This window comes from Solanum tuberosum, unplaced genomic scaffold (assembly GCF_000226075.1).
Source record: "Solanum tuberosum cultivar DM 1-3 516 R44 unplaced genomic scaffold, SolTub_3.0 scf00560, whole genome shotgun sequence".
In the NCBI taxonomy this organism is placed as follows: domain Eukaryota; kingdom Viridiplantae; phylum Streptophyta; class Magnoliopsida; order Solanales; family Solanaceae; genus Solanum; species Solanum tuberosum.
The window spans coordinates 25,240-39,789 of NW_006239493.1; the positions used below are offsets into that span (position 1 = coordinate 25,240).

The 14,550-nt window shown below is 29.8% G+C and overlaps 1 protein-coding gene across 3 annotated transcripts; it reads right to left on the bottom strand.

Annotated features, from left to right (window-relative positions):
* Positions 1 to 9,739: 9,739 nt before the first annotated feature.
* On the bottom strand, positions 9,740 to 12,864 carry LOC102585364 (receptor-like protein 12). Of its 3 annotated transcripts, XM_015304583.1 has the most exons (4): positions 12,049 to 12,864; positions 11,594 to 11,923; positions 11,368 to 11,428; positions 9,740 to 10,653 (listed from the first exon to the last, which is right to left on the bottom strand). In XM_015304583.1, the coding sequence occupies exons 2-4, from the start codon at positions 11,655 to 11,657 to the stop codon at positions 9,873 to 9,875; spliced, it is 906 nt and encodes a 301-aa protein (XP_015160069.1). In that variant the 5' UTR covers positions 11,658 to 11,923; positions 12,049 to 12,864; the 3' UTR covers positions 9,740 to 9,872. The 3 variants fall into 3 exon arrangements, with proteins under 3 accessions (XP_015160069.1, XP_015160071.1, XP_015160070.1); XM_015304585.1 differs by having other exon boundaries at positions 9,740 to 11,421; positions 12,049 to 12,862; XM_015304584.1 differs by having other exon boundaries at positions 11,252 to 11,923; positions 12,049 to 12,862.
* Between the last annotated feature and the right edge of the window lie 1,686 nt (positions 12,865 to 14,550).

Below are 14,550 nucleotides of genomic sequence, written 5' to 3' on the forward strand. Positions count from 1 at the left end.
ATTAATCCTTCTTTTTTTGGTAACTTAACTAAATATTGTTTGCTTTTTAGTATAAGCTATGCAATAGAGAGAGATATGGTAGTTGGTTTGAAGAATGTTACTTGCAAGGAGGACTTATATACACGACACTTGAGTGAGGGGGAGGTAGCTTTTGATATTGTGTGTTCATCTAAATTCAGTATTTTTCATGTTGACTATATAAATATATTTGTAGAAATCTAATAAGATTGCAATAAATAGTTCTTCATGCATCCCATTTTATATGATATTCTTTTCTTCTTATAAGTTGGTTCAAAGATTATGATATTTTTCTAGGCATAATATATAAATATAGTACCTTTTAACTTGATATCAATTGACATCAATGTCCTCCAATAATTTTGAATGTGCACAAGTAGACAATTAAATTTGTATAAAGTTGAACAAGTAGACACACACATCTTACGTGACATAATACATATAGGACGCCACATATATAAGATGCTCTGTAGAAAAAAATAAATTAAGTAGGACATATATATCTACTTGTTAAACTCTATATATAAAACCTACTTTTTATAGTTAATAACATTTTAACTTGATTTTTCACAAATAAATATCTTTAAAATTCTGAATCCACCGCTCTGCGAAAGGAAGGGTGGGGGATGTTAAGTTTAAAGATTCGGTGGGGAACAATTAAAAGTGTCACAAATTGAAAGGTTGGCTATAAATGGAAAAATTCGAATGTTTTTACTTTTTAATAACAAATAAATATACCAATATTGGCTATTCATGACGGAAATAGAAACCACTAGAGACGGTAGAGAGTTAATACAAATATATATAACATTTAATTATTGGTATGCGTTGTGTTTGAATTTGAAGACAAAGTAATTAAGATTATTTATTTCCTCATCATATGAATATGTATAATATGTTTATATTAATTTAAAAAATGAAGAATATCTAACTTTAAAAATCATGCAAAAATAAATAAATAAATTAGCAGAATCTTGGTGTCATCAAATTACTACTTTGTTGGATGAAGCACACGGAAAAAAAACTAGTGATAGTGACAATTGAGGTCATCGGTGGAGTCAGATTTTTATTAAGGAATTTAAAATAAAATAAAATAAATATACCAACAAAAAATAAATAAATTAATATCTATAATGTATATATAAAATATAATTTTGTTTTATATATATAATCTAACTTTTCGGTGAAGAGAATTTGAATGAACGCAGTGGCCGTCGGCTGTGAGATTGAGAATTGCAGAGTTTTACGGTGGTAAATTCATTAGGGTGATCAAGCTACTAAAAAAATATGTTTAGATAAATATGTGATATGTATTTACTATACATAAATATAATTTAAAAGAATTTCGATATGTAGCTATAATTAAGATTTTATAGCAAATTTATCTCTTATCTCTTATCTCTCCCTCCCTCACCTCTATCTATGTTTTCGCTCGCCTCTCTTCTCTCTTTGCCCCCTCTCTCTTCAATACAAATACAAATGGTAACAGTCAATGATATAGTTCATCATACAAATATAAATGATAATACACACATCGTAACACATAAGTACAATATTCAAGGCAACAAATGAATACAACCGTAATTTGTTAGGAATTACAATAACGATACAAATTGTATTTGTTAATATACTTGATACAATTGATTTGCATCATCGAATTGAATGTAATAGTCTTTGATACAATCAATTGTATTCGTGTTACAATTATCAAGAGATACAATTATCAATCAGATATACAAATCAATTGTATCTCTCTCCCAAATCTCGCTCGTATCTCTCCATCCTCTCTCAATCTCGCTTGCCTCTCTCCTCTTTATAGTAGTAGTTTTTGATATAAAACAATTAAATAAATTGTATTTGTGATACAATTATTGATCAGATATACAAAACAACTATAGCACTCTCTATCTCGCTCGTTTTTCTCCCCCCTCTCCCAATCTCGCTCACCCCTCTTCTCCTTCTAACATGTAGCTACGACTCGTAATTAAGAAAATTATAGCTAAGAAGTCTAATTATGTTTCTTGATTATGTGTCTAGTCTTAGCTGTTTTTGAAATTTCCTCGTCTTTTTCTGTTTTTATCAAACTTATTGCTTTGACATATTCAATTTGGATTTTTCGAAGCCCAAATTTTTTCATACTTATATTGTATTTTCTCCATTTTTTTTTATTTGTCACATTTTTTTTTTTAGAGTCAAACTACTTGAATTTTCACCTGTATTTTAAGAAGTATTTTTTCATTAAATCAATATGAAGATGATTGCAATTTATAGTATTTTTCATATTATAATTTTTGTATATCTAAATTTTAAATATCAAATTATGCTAATTCAATTTTAACTCCAAAATTTAAACAAATTAATTCTCATAAAGTGAATTGTGATAAGTAAAAAAGGGACGGAAGGTGTATTATTTAGGAAAAATTACAGAAATCCCGCCTTTTAGTTTACTTATTACCATTATCCCCTATAAGTTTTACAAATCTCCAAAATCCCTCATTTTCGCGCATCAGATTAGTGTATCATGTATAAAAATGTAATGTAATCTTACTTAACAATTAATGGATCTCGCGCATCAGATTAATGTATCAGCGCTTATATTATTGTATCCGTTTTGAGGGATTTTCTGTAAATTTATAAACTTTTAAGGGATAAATTGTAATTTTGCCTTAAAAGTATGTGATTTCTTTAATTTGCCCAATTATTTATTACCTTAAAAACTCAATGCATGCATAATACTTCTGATGCCTTTAGTCCATTGACTTAATAGAATGAGGAATACTACTTTTTGAATTTGAAAACAATATTTTAGACAAATGGGAATTCAACTTTTGGAGTTTTGAGGTTCTTAGTTGTGTTGTGTAGAAATGAGAAATGGAGAATTAATCTTATCATGGAAGCAAAAAATACAATTTTTATGTTACCTTTGCATGGATGCTTTGTTAAATTTGGTAATGACAAGACATCTTATACAAATTCTTGGCCACATTTGCTAGCTATTAGACTTTGCCTACTCTAATGAAACATGAAACATAGTTTTGGTACTGTTTAATTAGAATGCTTGATTTGACATCACTTTTTTGTTTTGTTAATTTGGTAGCCATTTGAAATTTTCTAGACTGATTTAGCCTATTTGATCAAACTTCTGGAATCAACTTATTTTGAAAAATATTTTTTAAGTAATGTTTTTTGGTGAAGAACACTTTGTGTGTGTTTAATCAATAAATATATATTTTTTTAAAATAATACTTTTGAGCATGTTTTTCAAAGTGTACATTTTATAAAGTGCTTTTCAAAAAAGTGTTTTTGGAAAAAAACTACAGTAAAACCTCACTAAATTAATACTTGGTAAATTAAATCTCTCTAAGATAATATTTTCCTCTGGTTCCGGCTTGAGCCAATGGAAAAAATCATCTATTTTCGATAAGATAATAAGATAATATATTTTCAGAAGACCCCTATATAAATATATGGTCTTATTAATATTATAAATTAATAATTATTTAAAGGTACAAATATATCTAAGACAATTTAGTGAAATGTGATTATATTGTGTTTTGATTTTTGTTAAATTTTAAATCTAGTTGAAGTTCATCTCTAACTTTTCTTTTTGGATCCAAAAGTTTTGATGTTGTTTTTTTGAACTGCACCATAAAATTGTGAAGATTTATAGATGCAATAAGTATTTCCTTACATGTAACTGGTTCCAAAGGTATTGTATCATCTTCAACATTATTTTTTATGGGATTCACAATTTCTTCTAAGCTCTGGACCTCTGCATGTACCATTTTCTCCTGGGTAACTCAATAGGTTATTGACGTCCATTTTATTGCGGTAATCGAGATCATTAATCATGACCTCAAATTCATGAATGATGTTTTCACAAGTGGGTTCATTCAAATTCTCTGAGATTTCATCCTTCAAACAAATTTTGTTGTAGTATCAAAAACAATTTGCTATTGTCTCTTGCTAAACATTATATATGTCGTCCAAGCCGGCATTGCAAAATTGAAAGCATCCAAAACATTACTCTTTCCTGGATCAGTTTGTCCCACTTCATAGTCTTCTAATATCCTACGATAAAATCTGTTGCGATAATACATCTTGGAAGCTCTTATTATCCTAGCATCACAATGTTGAATCTCAAACACTCTTTAAATTAATAAACATTAATTTATCGATTAAATAACACCTCTATATAATAATAATAATAATAATATTTCATGATCCTAGCTATATTAATTTAGTGAGGTTTTGCTATACTTCTTTTAGCTTTTGAAATATAGTTTTTGCTACTCGCCAAGACTACTTATTTTCTCCTAAAGACTTGGTCAAGCACCATATTATTTATTTTTTTGTGAAAAAAAACACACGTTTGACCTCCCAAAAGCTTGACCAAATAGGTTATTATAATTATGATTGCGGCAAAGCCCAAAATCGAGATATGATTAAATGTTAAGTCAATGAAACTTGAATCGAGAATCGATAAACTTCAAAATCAAATCGAACCAATCAAAATACATGCATGTCTAGTCTCAACTGACAATAAACACTCCAACTCATCTCCACCGTATTTTGTGCACACCAGAAGTTGACGTAACACATAAACTCCGGAGGTGTCTAGATAATCATTTTGTAAGTTAGAGTGTTCAATTGATACAATGAAAATGAGTTGGAATGTCTAGATGTGTATTGTCAAAATTGAGTGTTTACTTACTAGATGAGGTCAAATTTAAATATTGATATTATTATAAAAAAAAAAAGGTCATCACATAAATAAAAGAGAGAAGTACTAATGTTCCCAAGTGTTTTTGTTGAGAGAATAGGGAATCTAACGAAAGGAGAAATCAGTGGCAGCAAACAGCATTAAGACGTCTTCATTCTTAGTGTTTGGAGAAACCACAGTTACAAAAGTTGTAATATATATATATATATATATATATATATATATATTTTATTTTTTTTACCCACCAGGTGAAACACTCCTACTAGTGCGCCACAACTCATGTTGATAATTTTTTTTATTGATAGTGATAACATATTCACATGAATTAAAGTAAGCCTTTTCAAATATTCTTGATACCCACATGTCAATAATTCTTAATTGGTGGATTCAGAATTCAAATTTTATTGATTTAACATTTAATATTCTTAATTTTAAAATTATAAATTAATACCTATATCATTTATAATCGAAAAAAAAAAGCTACATATGTCTATTCTCAATATTCCATTTTCTAGACGTAGACACACATCTCAACTTGGCAAAATTATTTTAGTCATACATGATTCTTAATTTCTTACCAAAAAAGGAAAAAAGGGAAGGAAGAATTATAGATGTATTATACTATGTAATTTGAAAGAGTATTCAGACTAATTTAGACAACAAATGGTTGGTGCCAAAAATATCTGTCATTTTACCTTTTGAAATTTTAATGATATTTAAGTGTTTCATCTCTTTATCAATATGTGTGAGTATAATTTTATTTTTTTGGTTACGAATATACTGAATAGTGGATCTCTATTTATTATTTGTACACCTCATAGAAAAAACAAACTCATACGTTAGGGTATACAAAATTGAATTGATCAATAAGTTGAATTGAAAAAATATTATTGATTTATTGTTATAAATGTTATTAAGTTAACGGGTTTTATAAAAAAATTTATCGAATTATTGGTTTGGTTTTAGTTTTTTAATAATGGGATCATTGAGTAACCGTTAACTCATTAAAACTGTAGTAATTTACTCATTTACCCCTATATAAATATTAATGTTAGTACCTTACTGTTACTATCTTTGACATTTAACCTTCAATTCATATCATTGTCCTAGTTCTTTTGTTTGTGTTACTCTTGTATAGTTCTTTTCATGTTAGTTACTATTGTTTCTATTTTATGAGTATTATGTAAAGTTACATTATTGTACGTTCTCGCGCCAAATTATTGGAGAAATTATATACTTGTATTATGAGTTTTTTCTTATTAGTTGAACCGAAAAATCAAACCATTAAATATAAAAAATGGATAAATCAAAACCGATAAAAAAGAGTAAATTTTAGGAATAACAAAGATAAAAATCATATTAGCGCTCTATAGCTATAGTGTTGCTATTTGTACTCCATAGCCAAATTATGTTTTCTATGGAGCATCTGATTTGTATAAATCACGACGATTTGTATAAATCGGGCGCTAATTCGTCTATGTCTATGAAAATTGTGTGTGTATATGTATATGTATATGTTATTTGTGTTAGGCTAGAGTGGCGAGCGAGATTGGGAGAGAGAGGCGAGAGGCGAGCGAGAGAGGGCAGAGATTGGAGAGATCGTGAATTATATATGTATATCGGTTAGATAATTGTATAAATGTAACTACTATGTGTATGTATCAATGATTGTGTTTGTATATCTGCATAAAATTTGAATTCGTATACAATTGAATCGAGTTATACATTGTATTTGTATAATGTCTGTTTGTATAAAGCGCGAGAGAGAGAAAGACAAAAGAGAATTGGGCAGAAAATAATTTGTATTTGTATAATTATAAGTGTATAGGACGGAGAGCTATGTATTTGTATTTGTATATACAGTCTCTCTCGCACAAATTATACATTTGTGTTTGAATAAAGTGAGAGAGGCGAGGGAGAGACGACTGAAAAAAAGGAGAGTCGCGAGCGAGATTCCAGAAAGAGGGAAGAGAGGCGAATGGCAAAAAGTTTGATGCGAATTAGAATTAAATGAAACTGTAACTATAATATTTATTTTGAATTAATAATTTGTTATAATGTACAATTTTCTTTTAAAAATCCTCATCAATATTTGTCTATAAATGAAAAAAATCGAATGTTCCTAATAACAAATAAATTTTCCATTACTGGCAATTCATGACGGAAAGAGAAACCACTTGAGACGGTAGAGAGTTAATCCAAATATATATAGCATTTGATTATTAGTATGTAAATTTGAACGCACGATGATTAAGATTATTTGTTTTCTCACCATATGAATATATGTATTATATGTTTATCTTTATCTTTTTTTAAATGAAGAATATCTAACTTTAAAAATGATAAGAAATTATGCAAAAATAAAATTTAATAGAAAAATCTTAATTTGTATGGTGTTATCAAAATACTACTTGTTGGATGAACCACACTTCAAAAACTAGTGATGGTGACAATTGAGGTCAGCGGCTTGAGTCAGATTTCTACTAAGGAATTCACAATAAAATATGATAAATATACAAAAAAAAAAAAATAAGAAAATTTAATAACTACGAGATATATATATATATATATTAAAAAACATTTTGACTTTACATGTATTATACAATTAAAAAATTAAAATTGGACAAGTAAAAAGGGACAAGTAAAAAGTCAAAATTGGACAAAATAATAATAAGACATAAATTCAATTATATACTCCCTTCATCCACTTTTAATTATCATGGTTTCCTTTTCTAGAGTCAAACTATAAGGACTTTGACTAACATTTTCCGATATATTTTTTCATCATATTGATATGCAAAAAATTGCAATTTAAAATACTTTTCGTATAGTTTTTTGAATATCTAAATTTTTTGTTCAATATATCCAATTAATGTAATCTAATTTAACTTTGAAAATTAGTCAAATTGACTTTCGAAAAACGCAACATAACAATCAAAAGTGTACTAAGGGAGTATTAAATTTCTACAATGTATGTATAAAACGTTTAGCAGTAATTTAATGATGGTAAATTCAATAATAATCTCTTGGACTTCTTAACCAACCTTGGTTGTAGCAATTAAGAGTCATATGTATAAAAAAAAATGTTTAGCAATAGTTTATACTTTCATTGTCCCCAAGTACTTGCCCAATTTTCCTTTTTTTACTTATTTATTTTGACAAATCAAGAAAAGTCAATTTTTTTAATCTATTATATCCTCAATTAATTATTTTGAAAAAGGTAGAACTTGTTGAAAATCTTAAATTTTTAATTCATCTACTTCATAATTAATAGAGATAAAATGGTAAACTCACTATGTTAATCATTATTTTTTTTTAATAAGTATATCAACTGAAAAGTGGACAAGTAATTAGGGACAAAGAATATTTATATTAGGAAAAATCCTTTTGGCCAGAAAATTTGGCCAGAATGACATTTTACCTATGTTATTTTACCTTTTAATACCTTTTAACTAAAAAATGGAAAAAAGATCAGTTTATTTTAAAATTAAAAAAATATTATAATTTTTTTAAATTTCTAGCTAAATTCTGATCAAATTTTCTGGCCATTTAGCATTACCCTTTATATTAAAGAGAATTGGGAGTAAATTCAATGATAATCTTTTGTACTTTTTAACAAAACCTATTAGTTGCAAGAATTAAGGGTCTTTATTAAAATTAATAGTGATTTTTGTTATAAATTGAGTCCGGGTAGAATTTATGGAGATTGGCTTGTCTCTTGTGTATTATTTTTGTAGTTTCTTGTTTTTCGTGTATCACTTGTGTTTTTTGTGCTTCAAATATCGCTTTATTTTGTTTTCATATTATTCATTTGTCTGTATGTTGTACTGCTCTTCTTTCCTTATTATTTCGTTGTTGATACTATTCTTATTTTTGTCTTTCCTTTTTTCGAATTCTTGGCTACGCTTTATTTTAAGGCAAGGGTCTATCGAAAGCAACCTCGAGATAAAGTGTGCACACACTTTACCCTCCTTAGACCCTATTTGTTGAATTTTATTTTGTTCTTTTATTTACTTTTTGTTCAAAATTTTGTTTGATGTGTTTTTCTGCTTAATTAGTACTCCTATGTCACTTTAACAAAAATAACTTTTAGCGGCAATAACAAAGAGTGATAAAGCTTTACCGGCACTAATTAATTGTCATTGGATCCAATATCGCTATAGGCTTTAAAGACATTTACAAAGAGTACTAAATGCCACTAAAAATACATATTTAATGGCAATTAAGCTATTATCGCTAAAAATCCTTTTTGATGTAGTATGTTTTGACTAAATTGGTGAAGATCATCATTCCACCTGCAGAGAAATTTTATTAGAAATTTGTGATTAGTTGTCTCTTATGCTGTTTTCAAACTTGTTAGCTCGGTACATTCTATAATTTCCCACAAGATTTTTCACATTAAGTTAATGAGGGAAACTCCATCAATATTCCACCAAAGTCTTCAAGGCAATTTCCACAAATTATTTAGGCATAATACATAAACACGATCCTTAACTTGACTTCAGCTGATAACTATGCCCTCCAACTTTGGGAGCGCACGAATAAGCACTTAAAGTTGTATAAAATTGAACAAGTAGACACATGTATCGCATAATACATGTAGGACACCACGCATGACACAAAATTGTCATGTAAGGTGCCATGAAGGACAAATGTATCTATTTGTTCAATTTTATATAACTTTAAATGCCTATTTGTGCATACCAAAAGTTGAAGGTCATAGTTATCAGTTAAAGTCAAGTTAAGAGTTGTTTGTAACGACTGGTTTGCGCATTATTCTTTAGGTATAATTTGTCACTGAACGATGCTATGTCTTTAGGCATTCAATATACATCTTAACAGAAATGTATTGCCAGTGAAACAGAGTAACAACAACAACAACAACACAGGCAGGGTATGAGGAGGATTGTGTGTACCTTGAGAAGGTAGCTAAAGAGGTTGTTTTCATAGACCCTCGACTCAAGATAAAGGTGTACTGATCAAATTAAGAAGATAAAATAAAGTGCTGCACAAGCAAAGAAAACTGCTTTTATAACTTCAATTCAGTAGTCGAAGCAAATAACAGATGAGAAAATTCAGACAAAGTAAAAGAACAAAATATCAAATGCATGTTGATGAGATTATTCCAACATTAAGTCCGTTGTCTCTGAGCTTTCTTCTTTGGCCTTCTATTTTCGTGAGGCACGATTGCATCAAAAAATTCTACAAACCATTTTGGTTTACGATATTTAAACATGAGACTCCACATGACAGTTCCAACAACTAGTCCAAAACTGTAGCCTATGACTACGGATTCCCAAGTAAATCCACTTAAGAAATATGACTCGTCTTCATCTTCTTCGGATTCCATTGGTTGAGGAACATGCGATGAATCACTTGTTCCACATTTCTTCGATAAAGGGAGACCACATAAATCAAGGTTGCCACCATACGAGTCATTTCCAAATGTGTTGAATTGTTGACCGTGAGGAATTGGTCCAATAAGAAGATTTTGAGAGAGGTTTAAGAATGCCAGAAAGTTCATTCTTGTCAATTCCTGTGGAATCTTTCCAGTGAGCCAATTCCAAGAGAGTTCTAAAGCTTCAAGCGTATTCAATTGCCCTAATTCCATTGGAATATCACCTTTGAGATTGTTACGGGATAAATTGAGTAGCCAAAGAGCGTTGAGATTCTTTAGTGTTTTCGGAATGACACCTTCAAAATGGTTGCTTGAGATATCTATGGCTGTCATAATTGTGTTGATTCTTTCTAGCTCGATTTCCTGGCCTTTGATCACCAATCTCACCGAGTCCTCATACATTATGTAAAATGACTTCTCAGATGGTTTCATGTACTTGATCTCTCTTGTGTCTTCACCATCTAATTTGATCATTGCCTTGAAGTTTCCAAAAACTTTTCCAGGAAGTGATCCACTGAATTCATTACAAGAAAGATCAAAAATTCACAACTTGGGAAAGTCTCGAAGCACGCGCATTGCACGTGTAGCCCCATTTGACACTCTACTTCTATTTTTTAAATATTAAGCAACTTATTATTGACTCAACTACCTATTTCAATTCCTTTATCTCAAATAATTTTTTAATTATCTCAAATATGTTTTGAATAACTTGGTGAAGATCATTCCACCTGTTGAGAAATTTTAAGAGAAATTTCCAAGTAGTTGTCTCTTGTGCTGTTTTCAAACTTGTTAGGTACATTCTATAATTTTCCATAAGACTTTTTACATTAAGGTAACGAGGGAAACTTTTATCAATATTCCACCAAAGTCTTTAAACCAATTTCCACAAAGACTACAAGGGGAAAAGGACAAATATGATACAGTTCAAACATGAAGAGATGGAAAATAACCAAAGTAGTAGACATTTTTAGTTTTTCTACCTTATGTAGGTGAAGCATCATCATACGTTTTAAGTGTGATTCATCAATTACGAGTGATTACGATAAATGGAGAGTAATGATGAACAATTGAATCAAGTGATTTCAATCATGAACCAAACTCAATATGCTTACTGCTTTTTGCTTTTTGCTGTACTAATGAGCTATGTTGCTCGGACTCTTCTATATAATGATGTTGCATCTGTGTTAGTTCCTTAAAAATGCACTACTTTTGAAGATCCAACACATACCCATTGACATTTTTGAAGAGCCTGCTAATGAGTGCATGGCTGTGTAGATAACTTCTGTCAACTTGAAACAGAAACAGATTAACATAACTTGAATAACCATTGATACTAAAATAACACACACATAATTATGTAGCTATCAAACATATACAAACTACAACTAGAAAATTTAAAAACAAAACAAGAAAATCAAACAAAAAAATGGTACTCAATGAAGTGCTCTGCGCACATAATGGTGGAAGACTCCCTCTGAAATTGTTCCTTCTTAAGTCCAACACCCTTAAACTAGCCATACTTCCCAAGCAACTTGTAATCGAGTTACTGAAGTTGTTGTGTGATAAATCTAGAAATTCAAGCTAGCTCATGTTACAAATGGATGAAGGTAGTGGACCCTGAAAGAAGTTAAATTTAAGATCAAGATACTCTAGATTGTTGTAATGAACTTGTGGTAGCTAGGTGGCTTGTTAATGAATTATGCGAAAGGTTTAGGAACCGCATAATTCATGTTGTCAGAAAGATGTAAGCTCTTGGAGGTTAGAGAAAACGTCGAGCATTTCACCTGAAAAGTAGTTAGATGAAAGATCTAAACTTGTGAGCTGCTTCAATTTAGAGATTGTGAAAGAAATATGGCCGGTGAAATTCAAATACCTAATTTGTATATTAGTATATTCAAGATCCACGTACCTTAAGGAGGAAGACAAATTCATAGGTATCGGAGATGAGATGTTGACATCAGGGAGAGAAAGTGTACAGCAATCTCTACTCGCATTCCATAAGACTGTTTTTGGGAAATTCACAGGTTTTTGTGAAGTTATGAAGTATTGTGTCCAATGTTCTGTAATCAAGTTGTAATCCATCCCATGTACAACAATCTCTACTCGTATTCCATAAGACTGTTTTTGGGAAAGAAGTATCACACGGGTAGTAATCGGAGATTTTTCAGTTTCCGTCTCATCCTCCATATTGAGTTTTTTCAAATGATAGAGAAGATGAAATCAAACTAGGGAGATTCCAATCCAAACACTTACCATTCAATGGCCCCGCAAAAAAAATAGAAATGTGAACTTGAGATAAATATCTCCTACATAAATTTTTCCCAACCACATATACAAAGAACCAACTTTACTGACTTAAAGACAAAATCATATGTAACACATTACAAAAAATGGTATAGAGGATAGTGTACACATAACAACCAACTGTTCTGTGTTATAGTTGTTCACAACAACTAAATCATACTAACAACAACAACATACCGAATGTAATCCACAAGTGGAGTCTGGAGAAAGTAGTGTGTTCACAAACCTTATTGTAACTTAACTTGTGTAGATAGAGATGTTATGTCCAATATTACAAATTTGCCATAAGCATTACACTTGGGTACAATTCACTACAACAAATCAAGTTGCCAAAATTTAATGGGCTTTTAGAAGTTGCAACAAAAAAGAAGCCCAACCCAAGTTTAACAAGGAGTAAGCCCACTTGTGAGGCCTACAAAAAATGCCCACAAAAATATATATTATATATCTATATATAAAGCTAGATATAGATAAGGTGATTTGAGAGCTTTCTATAACTAATATTTCTATTTCACTTTTTTCTCCTTTTTGGATTTTTTTTACTATTTATATTATTTCAAATGAAAGGTTGAACATGACGATATAAATATAATTAAAAATATCAAGCAAAATAAATTTAAAAATCATTCCACAAATTAAATCACTAGATACAAAAAATCACCAAAAAAATATATAAATGTAAAAGATATATTGGTAAATATGTATATATAATAGAGATATTTTGATCTTGAAAAAAATAATTTTTTGTTTCTACTTATACTCTCCTTAAGAAGCAGAAAATTTTAACTTCTTCCCGACCACAAAAAAATTGCTTTTGTTTTCATTGAAAATCAGTATTACTAATTAATCAAACACCTTGATTCTTCCAAAAGAGTTTTTCTTTTCTCAAAATGAGTGTCTTTTACCTCTCAACAACAATGCCAAACATGTTCTTAAAATTCAAACTTTATTAATTTAATGCTTAGAATTTTTAATATTAAATCTATTACTTTATTTCTAAAATTATGAGTTCATATTATTATCTATTATAAAATAAAACAAAAAGAATAATAAGGTTAAGTAGAAAATTTATCTCATTAAAACTTGCAAGAGTTTAGCCTCAAATGTAGCAATTGCATATTGGCCTTAGATCTCGCAATTGGCCTTAAATCATCGATTTGAGATTGTCTTGATCAAATGTTGATCGATGTCAACTATATATTTCTCATATTTCTTTCTATGACCCAAAACACTCTTGAGTGCCTAGATATCGGTATAAAGTATTTGACTAAGCAATAAATCACCTTTTGGAACTAATGAAATCGTCCAAACTTGAATCCAACTTCATTAATAAAAATATTGACTTTGGTCAAACTCCTGAAATTTCAAACTCTCAAAATGAACTAGCTTTCCCGAAATTCACACAATCACTTCGGAAATTGTGTCACCATTTCTACAAGTCACAAATTAGATATATAAGCTATACAAGAAGGATTAAAAAAGTTTTTTAGAAAGGAAAAAATAGGTGAAAAGTACAAAATGACCACGAATAAGGTCGTTACAAGAAATAATTAGCAACTAAGAAATATGTCTCGAGAGGATTAAGCTGCAATCATTTCTTATTCAGTAATGGACTAAGGGTATCTTGATCCACATGATAGGCCAATTTATCTTTCTACCTCCATTCTGAGTTCTAAGGATTGACCAATTGAATAACGCTATTTCAAATGATCAAAACCACCCTTTAGGGCAAGAATCTTGAAGCCCCTTCAAATACTCACTAGAGCGAGGAATTTTGCCATCTCTTTCGAGTCCTCAGTGAATTTCTTTTGTGTTTTCTCGATCAGGAAAGGTGCACAAAGTTTTTTAGACGTGCGCAAGATGTTAACCTAATTGACTATTCTGAAGAAAGGGCATATTATTTTTTCAGAATTAGCCTTTCCCTCCTCCTTATTCTTTGAAGGTATCAAACCCTATTGAGTCAGTCTGAAAGATTGATATAATAAAGAAAGTCTTTAATCGTGTGGACAATCCTACAGATGATCAAGCAAACTCAAGCTCACTTCAAGTGCAAAATAGACTTGTCATACCTAAAACAAAATTGGCTTACCGACTTGATTTCCTCACT

What these genes read in the sequence shown, in the direction of transcription:
- LOC102585364 (XM_015304583.1), bottom strand. Translation starts at nt 11,657, where the DNA reads ATGGCTAGTTTAAGGGTGTTGGACTTAAGAAGGAACAATTTCAGAGGG. An exon ending in AGGGAGTCTTCCACCATTAT is followed by an intron (nt 11,429 to 11,593) that starts GTGCGCAGAGCA and finishes TTCTGTTTCAAG; the next exon opens with TTGACAGAAGTTATCTACAC. An exon ending in CTCTTCAAAAATGTCAATGG is followed by an intron (nt 10,654 to 11,367) that starts GTATGTGTTGGA and finishes TAATGAATTCAG; the next exon opens with TGGATCACTTCCTGGAAAAG.